The 20,087-nt window shown below is 41.7% G+C and overlaps 1 protein-coding gene across 2 annotated transcripts; it reads left to right on the forward strand.

Moving 5' to 3' along the window:
• The first annotated feature begins 424 nt into the window (after positions 1-424).
• Positions 425-20,080, forward strand: slc20a1b (solute carrier family 20 member 1b). 2 transcript variants are annotated; one of them, XM_080756364.1, is made up of 11 exons: positions 425-790; positions 2,410-3,080; positions 5,416-5,556; positions 6,088-6,173; positions 6,767-6,863; positions 10,779-10,898; positions 12,559-12,834; positions 15,902-16,523; positions 16,685-16,870; positions 17,010-17,094; positions 18,222-20,080. In XM_080756364.1, the coding sequence occupies exons 2-11, from the start codon at positions 2,729-2,731 to the stop codon at positions 18,375-18,377; spliced, it is 2,121 nt and encodes a 706-aa protein (XP_080612490.1). In that variant the 5' UTR covers positions 425-790; positions 2,410-2,728; the 3' UTR covers positions 18,378-20,080. The 2 variants fall into 2 exon arrangements, with proteins under 2 accessions (XP_080612490.1, XP_080612491.1); XM_080756365.1 differs by lacking the exon at positions 425-790 and adding an exon at positions 1,380-1,796.
• The last annotated feature ends 7 nt before the right edge of the window (positions 20,081-20,087 follow it).

The following is a 20,087-nucleotide window of genomic DNA, read 5'->3' on the forward strand; positions in this document are numbered from 1 at the left end:
GGGTGAGTGACGGGGAGAGTAACGGGATTGATTGAAGAATTTATTACGTTTTGGAGAATTACAGTACATTTCAAGCACAACTCAATACAAGACTGTTAACTGTGGACGGCACATACCTGCACACCACCATAAGCATTACACTTCTGGTTTACAATAGGGTCCACCATGTTTGTTGGGAATTGTGGGTTAGGTCAGTTAACTTCCATAGTTAACTGCCACCTCCGGTCGTACCAACAAGTATTGGAAATACTAGTCTGATGACAGTAGACTAGTGTTGACTGGTGTGTGTGCGTGCGTGTGTGTGTGGGCGGGTGCACAGCAGCAGGCAGGGCGTATTGTGGGGCGTGTTCCACAGCAATGTTACGTCACAGTGTTAAAAAGAGCACCGCCTGGCCTGGCTGGCTGCTAGTTAGCTACCGGCAAATTCTACGCACGCGGTGCTGCTGAGTGACTGTGAGCCTGGTGACGCTCGTGACTCATTCAAAACTAGATATTTCTGGATTTCGTACGGGATTTTCGCTCCGACAATATCAAGTTAACGGACAGTTGTTACCGCGGACTGGGGAAACGCAAGGGAAATTCAATTAGGAAGCCAGATACTGTTATTACGTTTAACAAAGGTGGACTTTGTTTTTGTTTTGTTTAAATACTCGTTTAGTTTCCGTTATCCCGCGCGCGCTATCATCATAAACCCCTTCGTCTCGAGCGAGCGCGGGCTGGGGGCGATTCGCTTTCTTTTGTTGGCAAAACCCAACCCTATTCTTCAAAGAATTGACAACTGCAACGTGTGGTAAGTTTAAACGCAGTTTGTTTTATAATACCAACGTGCCAGAGAGAGAGACGGGACGTGGTGATGTTGCGCGTTCCCTACTACTACCCTGGGTTAAGCTAACGTTAGCATGGAGCCATCATCAGTGTCTGTTTACTGATGCTGGCATCTTTCTTTACCCAAAATGTGTGACATACCTTTACGATGTCTTTGATCTAATGTTACTGCCGAGGCTATGAATGTAACATTCAAAGATATCGTGATGTGGCATTCATACTTATACTTAATTATGGACCACAGCACCTACTTGTGAATTACATAATGTAACATTGAGTGAAATTGTTTTCAACTGCAAAGTGAAAACACATCATTTTTTGTCTTGTCTAGTAAAAACAAAATAGGGCTTCTGGGACGAAAAGAAGACCACAATGTTTTTTATATATTAAGTCGATGCTAACATTAGCCTTCCCTTCCCGTCATTCAGGGTTGCTTCTTCGCCGATCTACAAGCCCACGACGCACCGCGGATGCTCCGCGCGGTGAGCTTGTAGATCGGCTGCTTTCGGGCGGCGCGCGCGCGCGACCCAAGTATAAACCAGGCGTAACGTTAAAGGTAACCTTGAGGCTAGAAGAATCGCCCATCTGTTCAGCGCGTGAACGACAATAATATGTATTATCAAACTCATTGAGGTTTATAGATAGACGGGATATTGTTGTTGTTGTTATCGTGACGGAGCTGCGTTAACTTATCCTGACAGTACTCTGTGTTCTCTTTAAAAAAAAAGCTGGTCACATCCGGTTTGGTTTGCTGTCTTTTAATCGCTGTAAATTCATTGCACCCAAAGCAGGATGTATCTCTAACGGTTAAAAACAATAGCCCGCGTTTAAAACAAAAATAGAGAAGCGACCGAGTTTTTCCCGGAAGATTTCGTGAAAATGATTATATTGTTGTTGCTGTTCAGGACGGCGCGTTTGGGATGATTAATAGTCAACATCATTTGAATGAATGACGACACGTGGACATCTATGTAAGTCTATCGTTATTAAAATCAGTTGTATTTGTGGGTCTGTAGGTTATGTCGCTTATTGGCTTCACTGATTTGTTAATCAGTCGGCGTTCGCCTTATTGACTTGTCTATGCATCTGGAACTAAAAGCGACGTGTTTAGTTGCGTAAATAATGTAATATAATTGATTTCATCCTGCGACATTATCCATAAAATGGCTTCCCTCCGAGTTTTCTGGAAATAATTCAAGGGTGTTCACTTACATTTCGGTCCAAGTATTTTACTTTGTGTAAAGTATTTTACTTTGTGTAATGTTCATTAATGTTTTTGCCTACACTGTCTTTGTCTAATACAATTATTTAGCCTATTATTAATGTAAGTGATCTGGTCTGATGTTGACTTTATTTTCCTGCAGTATTCTCTCTGGTGTGTGACAGTGCGCTTGTTATGTAACATAAGTTATGTTTATGAATACCAATATTGTGTGTGTGTGTGTGTGTGTGTGTGTGTGCGCGCGTGCATGTTATGTAACATAAGTTGTTTATGAATATCAATATTGAATGTGTACTTCTCAAGCAGCCCCAAGGGTGAAATAACTAAAAGCTGTTTATGTTTTTCTTCTCACTTTCTTTCAGGATGTACCTCCATTCATCTGCAGTTGCATAATGGGTGTCCGCACAGTCTGCTTGATAGCTCTCCTCCAAAGAATCAGCAACAGAACAAGTCTAATTACGGGATAGCAATACGCCCACACCATACCTCTAGTTTATTTATTTTTAGTCATTCCTAGACAAACCTTCCTTCTCACCAAATCTACACGGCTTCAGAAGTCCTGTTGGACAGTAGAGGTTGAGGAAAACGATTATTTATTTGATTAGCTGCTCTTTATAGATTGCAAATCTATTTTCACAGGCATTCCTTTAAGATTGTGAAGTTAGTCAAATTATAGTCACAATGGTTTCAACAACAACCGCTACGATGATACTGGTGACCACAGTAGCTGTAGCTGCTACTGGGGGCCCACTGACGGAGTACTTGTGGCTGCTGATAGTCGGCTTCATCATTGCCTTCATCCTAGCCTTTTCAGTAGGTGCCAATGATGTTGCCAACTCATTTGGCACAGCTGTAGGCTCTGGGGTGGTCACCTTGCGACAAGCCTGCATTCTGGCCACCGTGTTTGAGACTGTCGGATCTGTGCTTCTTGGGGCCAAAGTTAGTGAAACCATCCGGACGGGCATTATTGACGTTCACATGTACAATGGCTCTGAGCATGTGTTGATGGCCGGATCCGTCAGTGCAATGTTTGGTGAGTATCTGTCTGCAACTTTTTTATTGAAAATCAAACTTCCAAAACATTTTTGAAAGCAGAATGTTTTAACATCTAGCTATTTGAGTCAAGCTTTCCTGTCTGTAGACTTTTGGGCCAACAATGTATGAATCGAATCAGTTTTGAGTGTCGCTAGCCCTTGACATCTTGTGGCAGCAAAGTCTTTTACTGTGACGTAGTGGATGCCACAGTACCCTGACTGATGTAGTCGCAGCCAAGTTTATGGACTTTTTACAGAACTTTGATGCCACTTGATGACTTCATCATACATTATAAAAGATGCCACTCACTTCACACAAGTGTACTTTTTTCCCCCTGAGTATGTGTAACTTTGGAACATTGAATTGAGCCATTGAGAAATATGATGTAACAATTGAAGACCGACTCATACCAACAAGTAATACTGTCTGACCGTAATACCAGTTAGACGCCCGTGGGCTAGAAGCGACCTCGCCCCTTTTGCGTGACAGCAGACTGCTGGGCGAGCGCTGGCACTTTGGCATGGACATATAGAATGAATTCTGTACTAGCCATAATATGGAGCCTGTCTTGAGTGTACAGTGTTTGATGAGGTCAGATCAACATGGAATGTCAGAACAGGTCAGCGCCATATATGGAAATCTATGGGTGGCAGCGGGGGCAGTGTTGATTGATTGAAGTATTTATTAACAGTTTGGAGAATTACTGTACATTTCAAGCACAACTCTATACTAAACTGTTAAAGGAGAATTCCATGCTAGAAGACTTTTTTTTTTACCTTTCTTACCTTTCTTTGTTGTCGTTACGTCCCCACCAAAGAGGTCCAGGTGTTTTTTTTGTGCAAAAACTCCTTATTGGCTATTTCCCCTACTATAAGCCCTCAATGAATTGCATTGAATTGAATGGTGCTATGGGGTGTTGTGCTAATTCGCTTATTTCCATCAAAATAAGTAGTAAAGTGTGCCACTTGGGATATTATTTACATTATGAAGAGAGGATATATGCAAAAAAATAATAATTTTGAGCAATGGAAATAAGCGAATTAGCACAACACCCCATAGCCCCATTCAATTCCCATTCAATTCATTTAGGGCTCATGGTAGGGGAAATAGCCAATAAGAAGCTTTTGCACAAAATAACACCTGGGCCTCTTTGGTGGGGACGTAACAACTACAAAGAAAGGTAAGAAAGCCTTTTAGTATGGAATTATCCTTTAACTGTGGACGTCACCATAAAGCATTACACATTTAGAGACGTACATATAGACTTCTATATAGCCAAAAAACAGGAAATCATTATAGAGGAAGTAAAAATGGGGCAAAACGTATACAGGGAGGGGAAAGGGGTGTGTGGGGGATTCAGATTTTACAGGGGGCCAGTTTAGAATTGCAGCAATCCGTAGGTGCCCTTTGAAAGAGTCAGGGGATTCACATGTCTTACTGACTGTTCCACATTTTGGTGGCATAGGAGTGAAAATAATTTAGTCCCTTGTTTGTGCCGATTCTGGGTTGCACATGGTTAGTTGAACTCCCTCTGGTGTTGTGGGTGTGTACCTTGTTGACATTAAGGAAGTATTTTCATGGGTATCTTGGTGGTGTATTGAATCTTGAGTGTACAGGGTTTGATGAGTGCCCAGGTAGGGCTGGGCCTGTTGAGAGGCCTGTTTTCGGGCGCGGCTGCACTAATAACTTTGGGCCGTCTAGAGTTTAAATGGACAGGTATCAGTCAAAAGGGGAAACATCGAAGAGGAACGATGGATGGGGAAGGATCAACATATGGAATGTCAGAACAGGTCAGCTCCATATATGGAGATCTAAGGGTTTGAGGTCTGACTGTCTTGACAGGAAATGCACCATTTTATAGTAAATGCGACCTGCGGTTGCAATTAACTTGATCCAATAGCCTGCTACACATTGAGCTTTAACATTCTGAAGAGTGTACCACATTGGCAATGGTTATTAATGCATTTCCCTCCCCTCTACTTCGACACATTTAGGTTGGGATAATATAAGTCGTTTTTCTACACGGTTTATGCTGTATTGTATTTACGCCTTAACATTTGCATGTACTAGGAATTTCACTCTGTGTACAGTATGAACAGAATTTCACAGAAGACAAACATAACATGGTGTACACAGTGTGACTGTGAAGTGTGAACAGCTCTTCATAGAAGACAAACGTAACATAACCATGAAATGCAGGCCAGATCGGACCTCGCAAGGGGGTAGTACTATTGCCAAGTTGTTGTCCAGAGCTGTGTACTGTACTGTGTAGTAATCATGACAGTAAGACATGTCTGCTGAACTAACTTAATTAACTTACTCATTCTCACCAGGTTCTGCTGTGTGGCAACTGGTTGCCTCCTTTCTTAAGCTTCCCATCTCTGGAACCCACTGTATTGTTGGTGCTACTATTGGGTTCTCGCTGGTCGCCAGAGGCTCACAAGGGGTCAAGTGGCTTGAACTCCTTCGTATTGGTGAGTCGGAAACCTTTTGCTACCCTAGAAACATTCAGTGTTGGAATTGGCATCATATTCTTAGGATTAGCGATTGCATCCTATGTCATTGGCAGCTATACTGGTGGACTGTAGCCAAGAATGTAGTGTACATTGATCACTGCTTAATATGAAGTTCTGTATTCCTAATAGAAGAGTGATGCTCAAATGCAAATAACTATTCAGTGTATATCGCCAGAGTTGCCACGACGGAAATGTTCTGCAGCAAACTGTGCATGTATAAATGTGTTAATCAGAAAATGTTATAGTCTTGGATATATGCCATATTTATTACGTGTGTAGGACTTCCCTAAAGCAGATTTATCAGTATTATAACTGACTTTTATGAGTTGTACTTGTATTATCTTGAAACAAAGGGATAAAACAATCTCATGACATCTTGACTTCTACTTGTTTGTGATCAATGATTCACAGGCACATTACTCTAATGTCAACTCTGTTTACTACTAGTTGTAAACGATTTAGCAATGCCTGTCTTTCCTTTCTATGCAGTTGGTTCCTGGTTCCTGAGCCCCCTGTTGTCTGGGATTATGTCAGGCGTTGTTTTCTACATTGTACGCAAATTCATCTTGAACAAGGTATGCTGTTATCAAATGATTCAAGGTTTTTGTAATGTGTTTAATGACATTTGCGGAGAGAAATGTTTACATTGATCGGTTTTTGAGTGCTGTGGCATTCCAAGCCTGATGTTCCAAAGAGGAAATGATGTCACAATTAATCTAGGAAGAATTTGATCTCTAAACCTAAAGCAAAAAATGACAGAACCCATGTATGGGTTGAGCCCCATTTTTATGGCTCGTGAATATGCCATTTTTGTATTTATTAAAAAAAACAATTAAAACAATTAAAAACAAATTCAAACTAAAAATAAAGTCCATAAATTAGAGGGGGGGGAAACCAGTGTAAATAGCATATCTGTGAGCTTGTAGATATTTTCACTAGTTTGGGACTTTAGGTCCCAGGAGACAATTTCTCTTTAGGTCTCGAGCTAAAAAGGTTTGAGAATCACTGCTCTAAAGTTTGTAGTGACTGTCTTCCTGCTATTGCCATCCTAAAGTCGGATTCATCTTACTCCCTCATCCTATTCTGACATCAAAACCTGGCTTCAACGAGGCAGAATTTCTCACAGCTGGTTTATGCTTCTGACTTTACCTTTCTTCTTCCTATATAGAAAGATCCTGTGCCCAATGGACTGAGGGCCCTACCCGTCTTCTATGCCATCACCATGGGAATCAACTTGTTCTCCATCATGTTCACTGGAGCTCCGAGTGAGTATCATTCATTGTTCCACTCCTTTTTGCTCTGCATGCCTGCCCCCAGCCACAGCTTAAAATAAACTGCTCCCTCATACAGCCGGATGACCTTACTTATTCCAGACTGAACCAGACTGTGTTTACCATTTTCACAGAAAACCTGTTTATTTTAACAGGTTGTTTTGAGTGAGGCTCTCTTGCCTGTGGTTCTATGTGGGTCTTTCTTTCTTCTTTTTTTTAAAGAGCTGAGCACAACAGGGAAAGATGGAAATAAGTTTTCATTTATTCTTGACGTCAGTGTCTGTGCCTTTTGGAGACCGGGGAGGAAAAAAAAGTGAAGAGGGTGTTTTTAAAATGGCCCATAATTTGCCACTACCAGTAGTTTTATTGCTGCCCTGCATTGCTAAGTATTGCTCTCTGAGTGCTTTGTTGTTGCCATTTTCCCTCATCAAGACACTCCATTAAATGAGCGACCTTTGCTCCTTTTGTTTTCTTCTCTCTACAGGACCTATCTGTTCAAGAAGTTAGCTGGCCTGGGCCATTAAATGAAGGCTACAGGCCAGAATATGACCAGATATGCACTGCTTGCTGCATGTGCACTTGCACATCAGCAGACATGCACAAGGAGATCACTCGCAGTACCAGCGTAGTAGACCCATAGTACAGCCCAGTCAGTCACATTCTGTACACCTGTATTCAGGGTGCTCATTTAAAATTCATGGGAGATTGCATTCCAGCCACCTTTGCCAATCTAGCCCCTCCTGCAGTAAGTAATTAGGTAATTGGATTAAATGTGCACACTACAACATAATGCCCACATATGGTTGAGAGGAAGTTTGTCACTGTACACCCTACCCTAAGTGTAACTGAGCCAATTTAGCACTTGGATAATCCCGGTCATTGAGCTACAGTCAATTTCCCCTGTCAAGTACTAATATTTAGAATGACAATGCTAGGAATGCTAACCTTATTGTACCGGCCATTCAGTATACATGGGGAGATACAAGTTGTAGTTTATTACCGTTGGATCTTTAGTACACAAGAGGCCCTGGAGGATTGCAGTTGGACAACTGTTGTTGCTGAGCGGTGTGGGGTTATGGGGAGGGGAGTCATGGTGTTCTGTAATGACTCATGTAGCATGTTCCATGGCCTACGCCTTAACCGAGTGGTGCAAATGGACACCACAGACGGTACATTCCTATACTTTATACACCAGTGCCAGAGACCTCACTTCAGCATGTGAGACATGAATGCGCCAAAGAATTTGGAGGTCAGAAGTAGATTGTTTACAGATGAGACTTTGTGGCACTTGAGGTTTTCACCTTCTAAACTTTGTTTTTAAAATGCAGAATGTAAGAATATAAACGGTTGCACTGCTTTCAGAGGAGCTCTATGATCAGCAAGACTGCTCTCAGATACTATATATAAATATATATGAATGATTGATATCTTATATATGTTGTCTTATACTACCAGGTGTTTCTAAAGCCCATGAATTCCCTCTGGATTATTCTGTCCAATATTGGTCTCAAAGTATTAGTCTGTCTTGTATCTAGTTTTAGGAAAGAGTTGTTAATTTTCATAAATGAGTAATGAGTTTCATCATTGCATGATGGAATATTAATGTTCCTCTATGGGCATATCAGAATGTCACTTTAAATGGTGGTTGGTTAGTTGCCACTTGGATATTACCAGGGTGGTTTATATATATTTTTAGCTATGTGAGATATTTATATTTAAGTATAATTTCTACAATAAATAGTTTTAATGCAATATAGCTTTATTATGCATTATAATGCACTCATAAGACTTTATAGCACTTCATAACACTCCCAAAAATGTTTATGGAACAGCACATTAACTACCATAGCACATTCTATACTTCTGTACTTTTAATACTTCATAATCCTTGTTATAAATTGTTGCATGAATAATTGTAAACATTTATAATGAGTGTTATGAAGCCATTAAAGTGCACTATAGTGCACTTTGTAGACCAATATAAACCTTTAACTGCAATGGTATATCTGTTCTTGTTTTGTTTTTTGTTTTTAACTGTTGTACAGAGCTGGGTATTGTAGTGATAATACATATGGACCAGCGCACACCATTCTCCATTGATGAACATCAATACGCTTCAACTGGAATGTTAATTTTCTGCCTGGGTTCCCCTCTGAAAAACAAATGCCTAGTGGTATCAGTTGCTTAGGTAACGCTAAACAATTGCATGGAAACAGCTTATCGCACCAAAGCAGAGATGTATTACTTGTCTGATCAATCCAACAAAATACTTTCTCAAAGCCCCTCTTTTCCTTTCCCCCCTTTTTTTTAATTAAAGTTCAATTAAGTAGGGCAGTACATGTAATTTTGAGCTTCAGAATTGTCTATGGCTAGTAGACAACCTGGTATGGTTTAGGCACATAGCCTAGTACAAAATTAAGACTATTGTCCTTGGGTTAAATGCCAATTGTGTTTCAAACTCATGTTAACTGTATGTAATCAATGTCTATGGTGAACAGAACTATACATGGTGGATGGGGGAGAAGAGGAAAAAAACCATGGCATGTTATTGTGTAATGTAGGCCATGGGAGGGGTTTGGAACGCAACTCTGGTTAAATTTCCACTTCCTGAGCAATCCCATTCATCCCACTGACTGCATGGCTGTGGTATAGACTCACCCTTTTGTGTAGGAGTGCTTGTCATATGATGAGCAAGTGCCCATTTTCCCTGCCGAAGAGTATAAAGACAGGAAATGGGGAGAGAATGAAGAGGTCATTCTGACATAATGTGTCGGCTCACAGATATCCCACAGATATGGTTTATTGACTATTCCAACACAGACACCATTTTTCCTCCCTTTTTTAGCGTTGCTTATTTTATCACCACCCTTATTTTTTTGCAACCCCAAGGCTAAATACAACCCAATGGAGGCAGTCTTATCCACACCTGTTTTTGGCTGTATGGTACTATTTCTTAAACATTCTAGTCAAAGGCATGTGCCTCAGCTGGTTTCTGGGAGTGGGACATATCGGCACCTCTTCCGTTTTTTCCCTTCCAGGAGGGGATGAGTTTGCATTGCGTAACTAAATACACATCACTTATGTGCTTTGCTGTGCGCCGCAGTCTCCTACTGCAGCATGTGAGAATGAGTCAGTGGGGAGAGTGTGCGGTGGACTCTGCCCTCAAAATGAACACGGCGACCGGGACACTTATCTCTAAGCCCTCAGTTCCCGTTATTTATTTTTTGCATCCCAAACTGCCTCCAAAAGTTAGTGGCTTTTTAATTACATATAACCAAGGTCACCTCACCAGAGACAGAGACTAACTGGAATTTTCAACAGCTCTTGTTTTCGCATTTTCTAACCACACTGCTGACTTGCAGCGCGTCTGTATGATAACAGTGGCTCTTTCTCTGGGGAAATCTGTAATGATCTGCCAGCATGCACTGCACTGCGTTTGCAACCACCACTATATTCACACGCTTTACTGCAGTCTTGGCAAGAAGGAGCATTTTATGCAACACACTTCAGTGGATGGCTGCCCCTTTTTTACTTGTCTTACTTTCTCCCCCAATAGCCTTTTATGGAGTTCATTGTTAGCTGGGTACTCAGAGGTCACAGTGCCATCTCTTTCACCTTAAATTGTTACATAAGTACATATTGATTGGATACACGTGCTAACCATATTTGACTATGCCACTGCACAATGAATTAACTAAATTATATGCATATTATATCTAGCCTAATCAAATGTAGATAAGAATGCATGTATATTTTGTCAATACTCTTAAATATTATCACTAGGCTCCATGAGTCCATGTTCTGTCTTGTGTACAAGAAAACTGTAATGTTAGGTGTCAATCATATGAATGAATGCTCATTGTCCTTACTAAGGTAGGCTTTCCTTCTATTTCTTCCATGTGTATCCAGTGCTGGGATTTGACAAGATTCCATGGTGGGGTACAATGCTCATCTCTCTGGGATTCGCTGTACTCACCGCTCTTGTGGTCTGGTTCGTTGTCTGCCCACACCTGAAGAAGAAGATTGCACGTAAGTTGATATTTACAGTTTAACTGACTCACTTAATGCATTGTCTAATCATACTCAACAGGTTATGCTGGTCACAGTGAAATAAAGGGTTGTTTTTTTTAAGCCCAGAACAAATCAGGGATTTAGCATGCATGTATGGTCAAAATGTTAATGACATGGGCTTAATATAAAACTGCAAGGATGAGTGCAGGATTATTTAGTCATGGGGTTTAATAAACTGTAATCTGTATCTAGCCTAAGATTTAGACTCGTAGATGTATTTTATCGATTCTGACATTTTCAATCTACGAGCGTCTAAGGGCTCTCGCCCCCCATGGTGGTGAGCGAGGCACCCCGTGACCCTGTGCCTCAGAATAGCTCTGAACATGTACAAAATGTAAAATATTAGGAGCTTACCCTGCTGCCCCAACAGTTTGATTTCTTTGCGCAAAGCGTTTGAAACCCGTAGGTCCGTAGTTTTCTGTATCACCAGCATTGTGCCATAATCATGCATTAAGCTAAGAGTAGTGTGGTTCTAAAAGGAACTCAATTTCAACACTTGTGAATGTATGTCATTTGAACGTTCATTGTTGTCTCTTAAGCCTGCACTTGGTTGTGCATCGTGTCTTGCGCTGAAAATAGCAGATGAAGCATTACATGATGTGCTGTGAAGTACACTGGCTATTTTCAGTGCGAGGCACGGGTGTGCAACCAGGTATAGATCAGGCTTTACCCAAGCCAGAAACTAGTTGAGAGCAAAGCTGTCAACACTGGTATCAAATGGATGGATGACTTACTTGTTTAACTTGATTAATTAAAATAATATAATATAATAATATATAATATATTTAGCTGTAAAAAAGAAGCTAAGCCAATAAGGCTTATGCTCTGAACAGAAAAGTTGATAAAGCCTTTTATTAGTTTAGTGTTTTTGTTTTTTTACCCACACAATACTGGTTTCAACCACACTGTCTTGTTTAGTGTCTGGTTGGAAGAATTCAAAATTACATTTTTCAAACGTTCAAGATTTTTATCCAAAATGTTCAAGAATTGTCTGTCTGGGTCCACCCCTGTCCAGCAGACAAGCATCTAATTCTGGGTCATAGTGATCCACTAATTGGGCTTTACCCTCTTAACTGAAATAGCCCCTAGGTTGACTTAAGTTGTTGCAACGTAGTTTGAACTCTAGGGGCAGAGTGAAGGCTGAGGGTAACTGAAGCTAGTATGGCCCCAGTCAAAAATAACCGCTTCAACTCCAGATTTGACCAGTTCTTGTCAACTGATCATGAGAACAAAAAGTCCCTGGGAAAGAAAATATTTGCATTTAGTATCTGATTCACTTTTAAACCACAGACAAATGTAATTTGAGGAGTCTGCTCTGTTGAATCTTGATGACTTGGATAACATAAGCGGCCTGCTAGTGCTGGTGTCAATATGATCTTTTTACGGTCATAAATAATCCATGTATCTGATCCTGTGAACGGATTCAGTTTTGAACACGGCTAACACAGGCTTCACTAGGACAAAAGTGTTCTTGTCTGACTAGTTATGCAACTCTTGGATGTTCCCCAGAGCTGGGGTTAAAAGGAAACACATGTACCTTCTCATGTTCCACTACTGTACTGCATGCATGTTTGAACACAACCCAAGCCGGCTCTCACCTGACCCTCTGCTCTGCTAGGGGATATCAAGTCGTCCAGCCCCTCGGAGAGCCCCCTGATGGAAAAGAGGGAGTTGAGAGAAGCCCAGTGTCCAATCCTGAAGCCAGCATCCACCCCCACACTCGCCTCCACCGAGGTGTCCAATCAGGACTCCCCTGCCCAGGCCCAGCCGGCCCCCGAGGAGCGCAGAGTGGCATTTGATATCGGAGATTCTGACGATTCCGACAACAGAGAGCGCAAAGTGGCCTTTGACATTGGAGATTCTGATGACACAGAGTACAGCGTTTCTAATGGTGGTAAGTGTAGTCGGAGAGAAGATTAGGCCGGCCAATTGCAGTACAAGACGAGAGAAACTACAGTGACCCCACTACACAAAAATATAATGGGTCATGTGTAGTAAGGTTCTCAACGGGCCCAAAAATTGTGGCCCGGCCCTACCCTAACTAAAAATTACCATAATGTTAAGCCCGACAAAAGCCCGGAAAAAAAGCAGCACTAAATTGCGGCGCAGCGGGCCGTGTTTCAGTGTGAAAGTGAGAACGGAGATCAACGGATTTATCAAAATAAAGGATGTATGTAACTCACGTTAGAATAGGCTATTAATGTTCCATAACTTCCATTTCCAATCATTCTAATGGATTCCATACAGTGGTGGTGGTGGTGGTGGTGGTGACTGGTGAGTAAACACGAATAGCTGCTGCAGCTCCCTCCCTTAGTTTCCTCTGAAGTGAAGTTGCTTTACGTGTAGCGTTATAAATCACCGAGCCCGAGGCTCGGCCCGGCCCGACTACTTAGCATAGTTTTCGGGCCTGGTCGGGTTCGGGCAAAATTTGAGTAGCTAAAGTAGCTAAAAGTCGCTTTTTTAGGCACCCCTAGCAACGAAAATATGTAGCCAGCCCAGAAAAACATTTTTCGACGCTGAGGCACTCTACCCCCTACTGGTATAAATAAGTCACATACTCGTGCTCATTCAGGTACACAAACAAACAGGTACACGGACATTGCTGGTTGTAGGAGTGGTTGCACCACTCAAAAAACATACCTCAATTCAACTAACGTTTAGAACGCTATTTTGTTCCGATCCGATCCATACAGGAATTGGAAGGTTAATACTTTATGCATTTGAGTGTGTATTTTATTTTTTACTAGCAGACTAAAGTGAGCTGCCAGTGCTTCCTCCTTTCTTGCTCTGTCACAGACGCGCCGACCACTTTTAGTTTTGCCAACTTAGCGGATTTGAGGCTGAGAATAAAAATTAAGAAAAATGAGGGTTTTATCTCTGGCGCCTGTCAACACGATTTGTCCCCAATTCACCAGAAAAAGTAGCTAGATTTCTCGCCGGAAGCTTTTCACTAATTCAGTCGCTAGGGGGGTCTGGAAAGAAGCTAAATATGGCGACAAATCCGCTAAGTTGGCAACACTGGTCTGTTCACGGATAGGGTTGGGATTCGTTAGGATTTTAACGGTTCTGTATCCTTACCTCATAACGGTTCCGGTTCCTAACGGTTCCCTTAACTATTCCTAATATGAATTTTTTTCCTAACAAAGTACATAATAAAACAAATTACATGATTGGAATTGCACTTTACAATTATGAGGTGGCACTAATTTAAACTTCATCACCACCACCAGCTAGCCACCACAACAATATTATTGTTACAATTTGTACTGTATATGTAATATACAGTACACATTGCAATAATGATATTGTTGTGGGGACAAATGTTGTCTTTAATGTTCAGATGAATTACCCTAATGGAAACAAGCCGTACTGCTTTCTTGGGTTATAAAATCCTCTTAACAGACCTTGTTTTGAACTGTAGGCTACGTTCCTGTCCTTTTTTCTTCAAACTGTTTATAAAGTAATCAATCTATGGAGTATGGAGGTATATATGCACCTAAAGGCTGGGCTCTCAACAGTCGCACGATTTATTTAGAGCCAATTCAAAAGCAGTTGAGTCGCTTATAAGTTGTAAAAAATAAGTGCAGACAAATTGATTTTTATAAAATATCAGACGTCGAGTCATTGGCCTTCTAAATTAACACCATTAACAACAGTTGTACAATAAGCCTAATAAAAAGCTCTGTAGAGGGTTAGTAGTTTTTATTTTCTAACGTTACTAGCCTTTGGAAAGTGAACAAGTCTTGCATCATCCTCGTCCCCCGCCGGCTGTGGTGGAACTGCAGGGAGTGCGGGCACGGCTTTCCGCAGGCTCTCGTGAGGTGTGGACTCGTGTAGGCATATTGATTTTGAGATGTGTCCTCAATGTGGACGTGCACCTGGTGCAAGTTGCAACAACCTTTGCAGGAAACTGGCATCACATTTATTGCACTTTACGTGCTCAGCCTGAGTCATTTCCCCCTCTGTTAACCACACTTTGGAGATCTCTTCGACATACTGTCCCTGCTCACTCCGGTGACCGGTCGCTGAATGCACAGAACAGTTGGCGTATCCTCCCCGACCCCACTCACTCATGTAGGTGGGGTGACGTCACCCCAGTAACTTGGCTCTGCTTGCATGCATGCACAGACACAGCGGAGCTACATGACGACTGATGAAAACCGTTTCGGCAACTGTTGGCAAAAAACAATGGCACCGGTTCTGAAAGGGACCCGGTTCCGAATCCCAACCCTATTCACGGACACCCGCGGGGTCGGTTGAGTGTTGATGAGATGTTTCAAAGATGCATAAAGTAGCAGTAGGAGACCGTGGAAACGTGTGCGAAGCTCCGTTAATCGGCGTTACCGTTAAGTATTTTTAATCTATTTTTGAAATTTTAGCTTCTCTGAAATTCTTCCTCACTTCCATTGTCCCGCCTCCTGCACCGCGATTGGCTCCCTGCATGTTGCTGTATCTGGGATCAGACATTTTAGAAACGGTTTCAAAGAGTAAGTCCTTATTTTGAAATTAACAAAGCAAAAAATTGAGGCATAACAGGAGTTATTAAATAGACCCAATAGTATTAAAAACATCCAGCCAATCAGAGACAATAACTCTTAATTGTAGCCATACATTTATTCAAGCTATTCACCAGTGCAGACTTCACGCAGCACATTGGAAGCAAAGGAACACCAGACTGCTTGTTAACAAACTTGCAGCAGACAATGCATTTCAAACTACTAGGACTTCTTCCTTGTTGCTGCCTGAGGAAGAAACTGCAATTCAAACGCTTCCTGTTTTCAATTTCCTGTTTTTGGACAGTTTTTTTTATTAGTTTTTGGCCAACTTTGACTGCAATACATTTTCTATCTTATTTTATTCTTTGGCAAACTTTGACTGTAAAATAATTTCGATCTTATTTTATTCTTTGGCAAACTTTAACTGTAATAAATATTTTCCGTCTTTTTTATTTATTTGAATAGACCCCAAAGAATCTAACGATCAAGATGTGGTCAACAACGAAGTCCAGCAGAGCAATGGCCAAACCAACCAGGTCCAGTTCAACAGCCAGGTCCAGTTCAACAACAGGCCGGCTCACATCCCCAGCAACGGCTACAGCACGTACCACACGGTCCACAAGGACTCTGGTCTCTACAAGGACCTGCTGCACAAGCTGCACCTGGCCAAGGTCGGCGACTGCATGGGCGAGGGTGGCGACAGACCCATCCGCCGCAACAACAGCTATACCTCCTACACCATGGCCATCATCGGCCTGCACGGCGAATACAGGCACAAGGAGGGGGAGTTCCGTTCCTGCGAGGAGGGCGACAAGGCCCCGAGTTCAGGTGGCACGGAGAGGAAGCGCGTCCGCATGGACAGCTACACCAGCTACTGCAATGCCGTGGCAGAACACATGACTCCGGAGACTATCGCGGAGGGTGATGTAACGCTGGAGATTCCGAAAGAGGATGCGGGCAGCAGCCACAGCTCTCTGGATGATGATAGGCTGGACACAGACAGGCCTGAGGTCTTCCAGCTCTTCCAGTTTCTCCAGATACTCACCGCCTGCTTCGGGTCCTTCGCCCACGGCGGCAATGATGTTAGGTATGCAGGTGTTAATGAAGGCAGCGTTCTAATCGGTTACCTTTCACCTTCATTTAGACTTGGACTGTCTTTTTTTTTTTCATATTGATTTCTATTTAGAGGATCAAACTAGGAGTTCTTTGGCAGCGATTGAAATTAATAACCTATCCTCTTCTCTGCAGTAATGCGATCGGCCCTCTGGTTGCTCTGTGGCTGGTGTACACGAGCGGTAGTGTGGTTACAACTGCGCCCACTCCGATCTGGTTGCTTCTCTATGGAGGAGTGGGTATCTGTCTTGGGCTCTGGGTGTGGGGTCGCAGAGTGATCCAGACCATGGGCAAAGATCTGACTCCTATCACCCCCTCCAGGTAAAGATATTTGCAGACCCGTTTTATTCTCGCTCAGAAAGCCATGCTGGCAAATCACCACATCCTTCCCAGACATTACCAGCCGGCATCCATGCACATCCAACTGATTAACTCATGTCTGTTTTCTTTCCCCCTGCAGTGGTTTCAGCATTGAACTAGCCTCAGCCCTGACTGTGGTGGTTGCCTCTAACATTGGCCTGCCTGTCTCCACCACCCACTGCAAGGTAAGCTGGTCAGACATTGTGGTCTGAAAACTAGACACAGACATGGAGGAGGAGGCTATTTAATGTGTGGAGCAGCTATAGTAAACAGGATCCTAAACTTGTGTGGGGCAACTTTCTTAATAAAAACCTGGCATTGGGCCATGTCTTTCAGCAATGTTGGGTGTATGGAATTTGATTTCAGTAATTTCCATGTCTGGATAAGTATAACTTCAGAATTTCAAAAATGACAATTGAGAATACAAGCAGTATTCTTTATGGTGTTGGAGCAGGCAGGCCAGTACAGTAAAACATTTGCACTGCGTGAGAGTGCAGGCCAAAGTTATTTCGTTTGACTGAACGCACACTCTTTACACAGCTGCTTGTACATCACAGCCTGCATCCGCGACCAAATTAGTCTGAAAGGAAATTTGACAATAGCTTTGAAATTTGTATATATACATACATAGACAAGATTAATGTTGGTTATTTGTGATGAGTTATGCAGCGATGTAGATATCAGAAACATAAACGTAACATAAACAAAGACTATTGTTTCTGAGTACGGAAACCTACTTTCATGTTTGCGTTCATGGACCAATGCTCATAGATGACGTGAAAATGAAATTATTTCCGCTTTAGGCAGAGATGTTTTTTGCCAGTGGAAAATCCAACATTCTGCATAGGAGTGATTACATTTATAGGTACCGGGTAGTCATTAAACCGTGTTTACAAGTATGTTTTACTCTAGCTAACAAGTAGTAACCAATAAACCAAAGTCATTGAACTTTAGATCTATTTTTTAACATTTCTTTTACAAGTGCTGAACCTGGGCTGATTTATACTTGCATGCTGCGTCACTCACATAACAAGCTCACAATCCCTTTTCAGAATGGCCTTCCCAACCTTATTCTGTTTCCGCTATTCCGCTATATCTTTATTTTTAACAGTTTTTAGTCATAGAAAAAGCCCCTTTGTTTTCTGCTTAACAGTTGGATTTAAAAAAGGTTTTTGCAAAATAATAATCTAGCCATTTGTATTCAGGTGTCAAATATGAGCTAACGTATATCTACTGACAGTCTGGAAAAGTTAAGAATTTTGAAATGTGGTTATGAACTGCTATTAAAAAAACCATCCGTGCTAATTTCCAGGTGGGCTCCGTGGTGGCAGTAGGCTGGCTGCGCTCCAAGAAGGCCGTGGACTGGCGTTTGTTCCGAAACATCTTCATGGCCTGGTTTGTGACCGTGCCAATCTCTGGCCTGATAAGTGCCGCCATCATGGCGCTCTTCACCTACGTTATCCTGTGAGTGTTGGGCTGAACCCCATTGGTGGGCAAGGAGAGAGAACGCGCACCGGCGCACACGAGGAAAGAAGGGGGAAGAGAAAAGGCTGGATGTGAGGCCAAAATATATTGCTTACCTCAAAACGACTTAAGGAAGAAAAGGAAGGAAAAAAATAGAAAATGTTAAAAACGGACTTGTGGTATGGGCCTGTGGTTATTGGCTGCATCATTCTCACCATAGATTTGGTGGTTTGCTCTGTTTCGGCCAGACCTTCAAATTGGAAGATTGCATTTCTTTGCTCTGACTTTTTGCTTTTCAATGCTCATGGTTCTGTAAAGAGCTAATCAAAAACACATCAATTTTCATTTCTCTTTTTTTTATACTCCACTACTTCCATTTTTTTTACTCTGCAATTGTGTATATATACAACTTTGTTCCTTTTTTGTTAATCTTATTTTACAAGTTAGAAAGATGAGTGAACCATTAAAATGCAGTATTAGCCTTTTGCAAGTGTATTTCTCCAGTCATAACACATGCTGAAATTAACCTAGAAGCAAGAAGTATTTTAGGTGCAAAACGAGGTTATTGCTGTGTGGATTTTATGACGATGTCTGATAACAGCCGTTTGTTATTGGAGAATGAATAGCCTGGATATGGTCACCTTGGTTTCCCGCGGTTATGCCACTTCCAGTATCCTGCTGAATTTATGACCATTTTACGGCCCATCAACTGAACCTTTGGCCTCATGATAGACAGTAAACAGTTGGTTCAAGGTAACAATGCGGCAGTGTTCCGCCATTACTATACCATAGGCAACAATATGGTACAATAATAGTTACCTACCGTATACTATCCTAATCCTATTGGTATCAAACATATACAATGATTGGCCCCATTTGGTTTGTTAGGATAAATTGTAATTGATTTACCTGATGTGGATATTTTCTAGTTGTGGGCCACTAGAGAATAAAATATTTTTTAGTAAGAAAGTTATAAAGCCACGATGGTTAAAGTTAACGGTTCATTTTAAAAAGTATATACACATATCTCACATTGGCAAATATTCATGTTCTACTTTTTTCATGATTGTAGAACCTCTGCCTGAAAAGACAAACAGTAGCTAATTGAATTATGGTAAAATGTTTATTATTGCAAAAATATGTTTTGAAACAAGACCTTAAAGTTCCTGTTAAACTTGATTGCAACAGACTAGATGGTTAAATGCTTTAGTTCTGCTCAAGCCTTGACTAGTCCTTTTTGCTTTGCGATTCAACTTGTAATGGCCGATTCCCAGTATTATTACTCTGTGGAATCAATGTACACCTGCCTGGACATCGGGTTGCTCTTACAATTTCCCCCTCTACTAAGGAGTTACACATTTGGTTCATGGGGTTGGTGAGTGAGGAACGGTGGGGTTCTGCACTTGTAGTTTGCATTAACCTGGTTGGTGTGTTGTGGAGCTGGCCTGGATATTTCGTAGTGAGGGGGACATAAATCACCGCTGGCATGCCACCAATGTGTGGTCATTGGGCTGCAGTACTGAATGCATTGTAGACCTATAGATGCTGTACAGTAGTTGCCTTAAACTTTTTTTTTTTTTTCTTTTTTTTTTTAGGTACCAAAGAAAGTACTGTTTTTTTTGTCATGCTGAGACGGCATACACTGTCCTGACTAGACTGGCAGACAAAAATAAATTTGAAAAATAAAATAAAAATTGAAAACATTTACTTGGTG

Source organism: Protomyctophum bolini (genome assembly GCF_963924005.1).
Source record: "Protomyctophum bolini genome assembly, chromosome: 22".
Taxonomy (NCBI): domain Eukaryota; kingdom Metazoa; phylum Chordata; class Actinopteri; order Myctophiformes; family Myctophidae; genus Protomyctophum; species Protomyctophum bolini.